Below are 8,895 nucleotides of genomic sequence, written 5' to 3' on the forward strand. Positions count from 1 at the left end.
CCCCCACGCCTCCCAGCGATAGCTATGCTGCTAAAACCTTCCCGTGTAGACCTGGGTTCCCTCAGGAGACAGGCCCCTGGCTACTCCTAGCGAGCAGGGCTGCACATTAGGAGGCGTTAGCTCCACCCACTCTCTTTGCAGTCTGGAGTTGATCATTTGAGATCAATTTGGCTTCTCTGGCAGAAATGTTACAAGCCTTGGATTCACAGCACAGCTTTCATTACTGACCCCCAACAAAACAATCTCTCCCTCCCACCGTCCCCGAAGCATGCAGGAAAGGTCTGCACGGGCCATCGATTCTCTCTCTCTCTCAAAACAAAATAAATTAATTAATTAAGCCAGATGAGCATGTTTATTCTTGACACTGATAAAAATAAGAGTGACCGATTCCAGGCCGTACATGTACCGAGCTGCGATGACAGTCCAAGGACCAGGAACGAGACGCATGCTCTGGAGCCGACTGGCTCTCGTGGTGATGCTCGTTTGACATTACTGAAGGGCTAAAGAGACTGTAAACTTGGCTGCCAAAAGCAAGTGACCAGCATTTGGCCCCTGGACAGTTTAACGGGGGGAAGCCGTTTCAGATGTAGCCAGGCAGGTAGCCCATCCCTAGGCAACCTGCAGGCCCCAGCATATAACACTGCATCTTAGATTGCTTGCATTGCATGCTGGGACCTGTAGTTTCCAGGGCCCACCCCTCTGTAGTAAGAGACCAAAGGTTTGTAAAATACTCCTGAGGCAATTCTGGGCCAAAAAATTAAAAATTCTGCAAAACTCTGCATATTTTATTTGTCAAAATAATACACTATAATCACACCATTTTCAATTGTTTTGATAATTTATTTCAAAATACTTGTCAGCAAGTATTGGTGTGATTATACTGTTACTGGGTTATTTTCACAAATAAAATATGCAGAATTTTAACATTTGTAGGCACAGAATTTTTTATTTTTGGTGCAGAATTCTCTCAAGAACACCAGTGTTCTGTGGGGTACAATCTGGGTGCAGACAGCTGGGTGGGAGGCCTGGCGGGGATCTGGATGCACAGGGGCTCATTGGGGGGTTCTGAGTGCAGGGGGAATGGGACTCTGCAGGCGAGTCCAGGTGAAGGCGGTTAGAGCTCAGTGGGGGAATATGGGGGGCTCAGCGGGGACTGGATGGTAGCGAAGTGGGGCTTGGTGGGGTTGGGGTCAGGGTGCAGCTTTTTGGGGTCAGTGGGGTGGGGGGGCTGCTGATGCAGGGGCTGAAGCTCAGGGGTGTGTGGATTTGGGTATCGGGGGTTTGGTGGAGGGCTCCTGATGGAGGGGATGAAGCTCAGCTTGGTGGGGGGTTTCTGGGAGCAGGGAAGGTGAGGTTCGGTGGGGGAAGGCATCCAGGTGCACAGGAATTGGGTGGACAGTGACCCCTTCCCCTGTGGCTGAGGAGCAATGGGGGCAGAAAGTGTGGGGAGGAGGTCACTGTCCAGGGAGCTGCTCCCCATGTCCTCCCAACACTTGTGTATCCAGATGCATAGGCACGGATTCTGTGGAGCACCCACAGAAAAGTTACAATGGGTGCTCAGATTGGCAGCACCACCACACCACTGATTGGTGGCTCAGGGAGTGCAGTGAGAGCTGGGGGGGTGGGGGCCTTGGGGATGGGATGGAGTGGGGCAGAAAGAGGCAGATCGAGGGCAGATAAAAGTCAGCAGCTATGTCTGGACCCCCCTGCACTGAAACACCCCCCCAGCACCTGGAACTCCCAAAGCACTGAGCCTCATCCCCTTCACCCAGACACCTCCCCCCCTGCACGGTGCAGAGCTTCCTGCACCTGGGGGGTTTCTGACCAAGCTCTGGTTGCTTCGTGCAGGGGAGAGGAAGGGGGAGCTCTGACTCTGTTGTCATCGTCCTCCTCTCCCCTGCCCACCCAGGACTAATGGCCCTGGGCAGCCAGGACATCCCCAGACCACCTCTCCCCCGGCTACCCAAATAGAGGCGCCTGCATTGCTGGGGAGGGGGGTGTGAGCGCTGGTGCAGCTACTTTCTGCTTCCCCCCAGAAACCATTTTTTTGCAGGCAGCAGAGACGCTGCCCGGGGATGGTTCTGCGCACGCGCAGTGGGACGGAATTCCCCCAGCAGTAGTTATTTTGACAAATAAAATATGCAGAATTTTTTTATTTTTTTGGTGCAGAATTTCCCCACCAAGGTTCTGGGTGGTGCAATCTCGGGGAGGGGGGGGGGGGAGAGAGGAGGAGGATCTATATACACAACAAGTCACTGGGAGGTTCTGGGTGAAGGGGGAATAGCACTCTCCGGGTGGTTAGGGCTCAGCAGGAGAGGGGAACCTGGGTGCTTGGGGAGTGTGGGGGTCAGGATGCAGCTGGTTGAGATCAGTGGGGTGGGGGGTCTAGCTGTGTGGAGCTCCCATTGCAGGGGGTGAGGCTCTGGAGGAGTGGGTGGGCTCCTGATGCAGGAGGGGTTTCCAGGTGCAGCGTGGGTAAGGCTTGGCAGAGGGTCCAGATACACAGGGTGTTGGGCAGACAGAGAGAGGAGCTCCCCCTATAGTGACCCCTCTCCCTGTGGCTGAGGAGCCATGGGGCCAGTAAGTGGGGGGAGGGGTCCCTGTATAGGGAGCTGCTCCCCATCTGCCCAGCTCCCACAAAGCTGGACCCCCCTCCCCCAAGCCACACCTCCAGTTGCCAAACCCGCTCACAGGGAGCAGATTTTGGCTTCTTTCTTTGTGTAATTGTTCTATTAGGCTATTGTGTCTATATTTCGCTTGCTGCTTGTTTTGGGGCTTTCCCAGGGGTGGGGCTCCCTCTTTTTTTGTTTTAAATTTTCCGACAGAGAGCGTGATTGACTTTTGGTCATCCAATCCTCTTCTCTGTGCACGAGCACACTGCTAAAGAAAGCTTAAAGGGCTGCTTTCAGTTTGATTTTTCCTCCTCCCTCCCATCCCCCCCAAACAGGACTAATGTCCCTGGGTGGCCAGGGCATCCCCAGACTCCCCCTTGCCCCACGGTGACTTACCTCTCTCCCGGCTGCTCTGGTGCCTGAACACATGCACCTGCTGTTGGGGAGTGGTGAGTGAGCGCTGGTACAACTTCTTTTTGCTTCCCCACAAAAACCATTTTTCTGCAGCAAAGCAAAGAGAAGCTGCGGGGGGATGTGTTTCTGCGCACGCGCAGTGGCGCAAAATTTCCCCAGGAGTAACAGCTGTGAGGCCCTAGGGGGAAAGCAGCCCACAGGTTTGGAACAGCTGCTTTCCTGCCCCACAGTCTTCAGTAACTAGCTGAACCCCAATTACTCCACTGCAGTTACTCCAGGTTCATCTGGGGACGCGTGAGCTCAGCAGGTGGTCCTATGCTAGGTATACCCCTGCTGGGAATGGTTTCGATCATGTGCAGAGTGTGTATGCAGACAACAATCCATAGCGCACATCCCCCTCCCCCCGACTGGTTTTTCATAGGCCCCCGGCTTTCAGAGAACACGAGAGACAGCAACAAAAGGCAGCTGGCTGCAGAGCCACGGGTCTCTCTCACGCACACGCAGGCTAGCGTTGCCTGCTGCCGACCGAGGGCACGGACACACACACACACACACACACACACACACACACGGCAGCTCAGTCGCTGCAGTCTCGGTACAGAAATATAGAGGAACATTTGGATATTAAAAAAATAGTGATCTACGTTTCTCCATTATCCGTTATTGCCGGTTTCTCCCCCGGCTGAGTGCTCGCTGCGGCAGGCGGATACGGCGAACGGTCAGCCCACCTGGCACGCCTGCACATGGGGACAGAGGTGCTCTTGCCCACTGACTTTCCGGTACAATCGGCAGGAGGTGATGGGGGATGGGAAAGGGGAATCCCTTCCTTTGAGGTTGTGTTGGTGCTTGCGGAGGGTGGTCTCACTGGGCCAGGTGGCTGAAGTAGGTACCGGCTTCCAAGAGCAAGGCTTTGGCACAAATCCGGAGGGTGTAGAAGAAGGTGACAACGTCCTGAGTGCTGAAGATGGTGTCGGCCAACACAAACACGAGCGAGGGGGGGATGAAGCCACGGCCGTACTCCACCATCCAGGTGCCGGCGCTCCACTGGACAGCCGTGGCCTCTCCGGATTTCTGCACTATGGTGTCCCCTGCAGGCAGGCAGACAAACAGAGCACTGGCCGTTATTCTGAATGCCAGAACAACATTGGTTCCAGAGCGCCTCTCCCAGTAGGTCTCCAGAGACAGCACACAGAGCTCTTTGTGGGCCTGATCCTGCAGGGTGCTGAGCGCCCTCCACTGAGCAGCCCAGGACAAGGGGCATGGGAGGCGCTCACTACCAGTCCAAGGGCAGGGCAGCTAATCCAAAAGGCTGTCCCTGACAGTGCCCAGTACCAGCTGCTCACAAGGAAGATGCAAGGACGTCCCCTAGTGGAAAATAATGGAACAGCCTTCCCACAGGGGCAGTTTCCTCCTGACCCACAGCTCCTGCTCTGAACCAGGGGGCTTTATAACCCTCTCCATTTTCTTTTAATCACCTGCTGGGAGTGGAGATGTGCTCGTTACCCGTCAGCGTGTACGCTTTCCTTGAATCCTGCTCGCCTCTTGGCCTCCATGAGATCTAGGGGTGTGGTGTTCTGCAGGCTAATCTGCTGTCCCCTGTATGTTTCCCCGTGTCCCGGGGCTACAGCTAACGAGGCTCTAGTGTTACCTGTTCAAATCGCTACGTGAAAAGCCCAAGGCAACCAGCCCTGCAAAGGCAGCCACCCAGGGGAGGCCTCCGAGCGCGAGTGTGTGGGGCTGACGCCGACAGTGCCACACGCACCTGGGTAATAGATTTCACTTCTGGTCGTCCCCTCCTTCCACTGCCTGAAGGTCCCTGAGATGATGGCGTAGTAAATGTCAGCCCAGTACCGACCTGCAAGAGAGGCACACACGTGAAATCCGAGCAATGGGGCAACACAGCCCACTGCTAGCGCCCGACGAGCCCCAAGGGCTGCTCTGTGTGTTGGCTCAGCTGTCACAGAACAAACCTAAAACATCAGCAGGCTTCAACACTCATATGGGTAGGGAGTGGTGGTTTACGCTATTCCAAGTGCCTGGAGTTGCTAGTTTCAGTCTTGGACCAATGTCAAAGAGCCCTGACAGGGCCCTGGGCCAAGTCCAGGACCTTGCAACACATCCCAGCTTGCTGGTTCTCAGTGGAATTGGGGTGCTCCTATCCCTGGCAGCCCAGAGATCTCAAGCCACATCATTTCCACACCAGGCATTTCTCAGTGCTAGAGCTCCACCCTCAATTTCAGAGCTTGGCAGCCAAGCCCTCGCTAGCCACCAGAGGGAAGACCCACCACTCGCTGGTTGGAAGCTGGGAGGCTGGTCTGTAAAAAACAGTGTGCTGGGTTTCTGGCTGCAGCTGCTGTTGAGAGGCCAGCTGCATAAACCCCTCTGAAACGGAGGGGAAAAGCCAAGGAGATGGGAACCCCAACACTGTCACTTTGAAGTCCTGTTGCTCGGGACCTGCTTGGGCTAGAAGCCTCGAGGGGAGCAGTACAGGTTTTGCTGGGCTGCTCTGAGACAAGATGCCTGGCCACAATTTTGCGGGCCTGGTTCAGCACCCTTTGAAGTCAATGGAAAGACTCCCCATGGCTTGGGGCTGAATCACATTGGTTAACCCACGTCGCCAGACTCCGCAAGGTTTGTGGATGCTGCAGTCAAGGCCACTCGTGCTTGTACGCCCTGTGGTGCTGACGCTAGAAGAGGAGAAGGCAGGCTCGGCTCGGTTGCCACAAGCAGCGATTTGGCAACCTTCCACCCCCGACCCAGCCACTCTTGTGGGCAAGGCACTGGGAAGTTCTACGCATAGGGGGCAGCATGGAGAGGGGAGCGGGAAGTGGCAGCACACGGGTGGGCGGGGTCCTTTTGGCAGGGCCCATGGGGACACAACAAGCAGCCAGATCCAAGCTGTGGGTGGAAGGGATTGTTGCACAAGGTCTTGGAGACCTGGATATTAAGGCCTCCCGCTCCCCGCTCCCTGTTCTCACGCTAACATGGGGGGGGGAAAACAAGCTGCACCCACAGGGAAAAGCTTCTGCTTGCTGAGCAGGTGAAGCTGGTTTGTGGCTGCTGACTATTAATGTGTATGAAACGACACCGGCAGGCGCTGCACCAAGCCTGCTCCTGGAACCACCCACTGAGAGATGTACTGGCCTAAGGAACCAGGCACTGGGCTGTACTCGGGAGACCTGGGGTCCGTTCTCACCTCTGCCATGGACCTGCCAGCTGCCCCTCTCTGTGCTTGTTTCCCCATCTGTACACTGGGGAGAGCAACACGGACCCTCCCCTCCTTGTAAAGTGTGTGGATAGAGAGTGCGAGACCAGAGCTAGACATTACCACCACCCCCGGGAGAGAAGATGCTTCTGTTGTACTGATACATCATACAATGGAGGATTTAGCCCCTTTTAATCCTGCTAGCCAGTTACCCTGGTTTGTTGCCCTCTCTGCCTTTTGGGAGAGGCTGCTGTGACCTGAGTCAGTCAACAGGACACAGGGGCTTAAACACGGGCAGCTACCAAAGACCGCTCACGGGACTATTAAATGATCAGAAAACCCTGAGCCCACCTCGGATGGACCTATAGTAAATACAGCCATCTGGACAGGACACACAACCACAAGGATAACCACCTCCTTGTCTTATCCTTGGCTGCTTCTCTCCACTGCTTGCAATGCCCAGTGGGAGACAGGGCCAGGACTGCACAGACAGAAAGCGGCATCCGGAGAGGCTAGCTCTTAGCTCCAGGGAATAAAGTTCCTGATACTTCTGCTCTCCTGGTTCTCCAAGACCTTCCAGCTCTCTGCATCTGGCTAGTGGCATCTCCTCCCCTCTCAATTAACTAGCATGTCATTGTTAAGGTACAGAGCTGTGCACACACAACAGCATACCTCTGTGAGCACTAGCTTGAGCAGGTGCGGCCAGACTGACTCATGGTCCCCAGACCATCAGCACTAGCAACAGCTAATGGGCAGTACAAGGTGGAGGAATAGTGCTGCTGACCACATTGATGTGTCCAGCCTCTGCTTCTGTTTCGGCGAAGGATCAAAGTGCATCTTGGCGCTACCTGGCTGGGACTTGCAGCTCCCCTGCCCCAGACACCTGCTGTCCCCCTGATGGTTTACCACAGGAAATCAAAGGCAGCAGCCCCCCACCCAACCCGAGCCTCTCTGCTTGAATGTAGCTGAGCCCTGCTTACCCGAGTGCCCCCCGGTGTCGACGGCCGTCCCAAAGAGCAGCACGTACTCGGTGAGCGAGGCGTGGAGCAGGCACATGGAGCCCATCCACCCGCCCGCGTTGACAAACACCCATTGCAGGTCCTCGTCCGGCAGGATGTGGCCTGGGTGCTTCTTCCGCAGCTCCACGATGATCTTGGAGAAGGCCTGCTCATGGTCCAAGCCTGCAGCACCAACAAACCCAGGCAAAGTCAGCACCGCACAGGAGGCCCACGGCCCCACCCATAAACCTGCCACCTCCCTGGCTCCCACCAATACAAGCCACCAGGGCTTTGGAGCAGAGCCCGGAGCTGGAGCGTGGAGCAGCTCCGGAGCAGTGGAGCTGCAGGTTTTTGCCTAGAGCTGGAGCGGAGCCAGAGCACAGCTCCAAGGCCCTGCAAGCCACCGAACCCAGAATGGGACCACGGCTTCATTCAGGAAATCAGACATTAGAGACAGGATCTAACATGTCCCCCCGCTATTCTCTGCTACTCCCCCCCGCCCCGCTCCTGCTCCATGGGTCCCCTGAGACCCTCTAAGTGCCTGCCCCATGGGTCCCCCCATTCCCTCGCCCCCGAGCTCCTGCCCCATGGGTCCTCCCATCCCTCGCCCCCGAGCTCCTGCCCCATGGGTCCTCCCATCCCCCGCCCCCAAGCTCCTGCCCCACGGGTCCCCCCATTCCCCCGAGCTCCTGCCCCACGGGTCCCCCCATTCCCTCGCCCCCGAGCTCCTGCCCCACGGGTCCCCCCATTCCCCCCGCCCCCAAGCTCCTGCCCCATGGGTCCCCCCATTCCCCCGCCCCCAAGCTCCTGCCCCATGGGTCCCCCCATCCCCCGAGCTCCTGCCCCATGGGTCCCCCCATCCCCCGAGCTCCTGCCCCATGGGTCCCCCCATCCCCCGAGCTCCTGCCCCATGGGTCCCCCCATCCCCCGAGCTCCTGCCCCATGGGTCCCCCCATCCCCCGAGCTCCTGCCCCACGGGTCCCCCCCCATTCCCCCGCCCCCGAGCTCCTGCCCCACGGGTCCCCCCATTCCCCCGACCCGAGCTCCTACCCCACGGGTCCCCCCATCCCCCGAGCTCCTGCCCCATGGGTCCCCCCGCCCCCGAGCTCCTGCCCCACGGGTCCCCCCGCCCCCGAGCTCCTGCCCCACGGGTCCCCCCCAGACTCCCCAAGTCTCTGCCCCGTGGCCCCACCGCCCAGGAAACCCGCGTCCCGCGTCCGCCCCGGGCGGTGGCTGTGCCCGGACTCACCCGCCTGGAGCCGGCCGAGCTCCGCGATCTCCTCGGGCCGGAACTCGAAGGGGCGGGAGGCGACCCAGCTCCGCAGCCCCTGGGCCAGCAGCGCCAGGCCCAGCAGCGCCAGCCCGGCCCGCAGCGCGCGCGGCCCCAGCGCCCACATCCCGCCCCGCCACCCGCCGCTCCGCAGGGCGCCGCGGCGCGCGCCGAGCCTGGCCGGGGGATGGGACCGCCCGCTCCGCGCCGGCCAATGGGAGCGAGCGGCGCTCAGCGCGCCGGCCAATCGCAGCCCGCAGGGTGACCCAAAGGGGCGGGGCCATGCGGGCATCGGCCTGGAGTGACAAACAGTGGGAGGGGCCGAGTGCACACTAGCTTTGAGTGACAGACCAGGGGGAGGGGCAGTGCATGCACTGGTCTGGAGTGACAGTCGGG

At 58.4% G+C, this 8,895-nt stretch overlaps 1 protein-coding gene across 1 annotated transcript; it reads right to left on the minus strand.

The window, feature by feature from the left end:
• Positions 1–333: 333 nt before the first annotated feature.
• On the minus strand, positions 334–8,676 carry LOC101944971 (sigma non-opioid intracellular receptor 1-like). The gene is made up of 4 exons (XM_065598651.1): positions 8,479–8,676; positions 7,212–7,412; positions 4,789–4,881; positions 334–4,114 (listed from the first exon to the last, which is right to left on the minus strand). Exons 1-4 carry the CDS (start codon positions 8,624–8,626, stop codon positions 3,888–3,890), a joined length of 669 nt encoding a protein of 222 aa, XP_065454723.1. The 5' UTR covers positions 8,627–8,676; the 3' UTR covers positions 334–3,887.
• Between the last annotated feature and the right edge of the window lie 219 nt (positions 8,677–8,895).

Source organism: Chrysemys picta, chromosome 6 (genome assembly GCF_011386835.1).
Source record: "Chrysemys picta bellii isolate R12L10 chromosome 6, ASM1138683v2, whole genome shotgun sequence".
In the NCBI taxonomy this organism is placed as follows: Eukaryota; Metazoa; Chordata; order Testudines; family Emydidae; genus Chrysemys; species Chrysemys picta.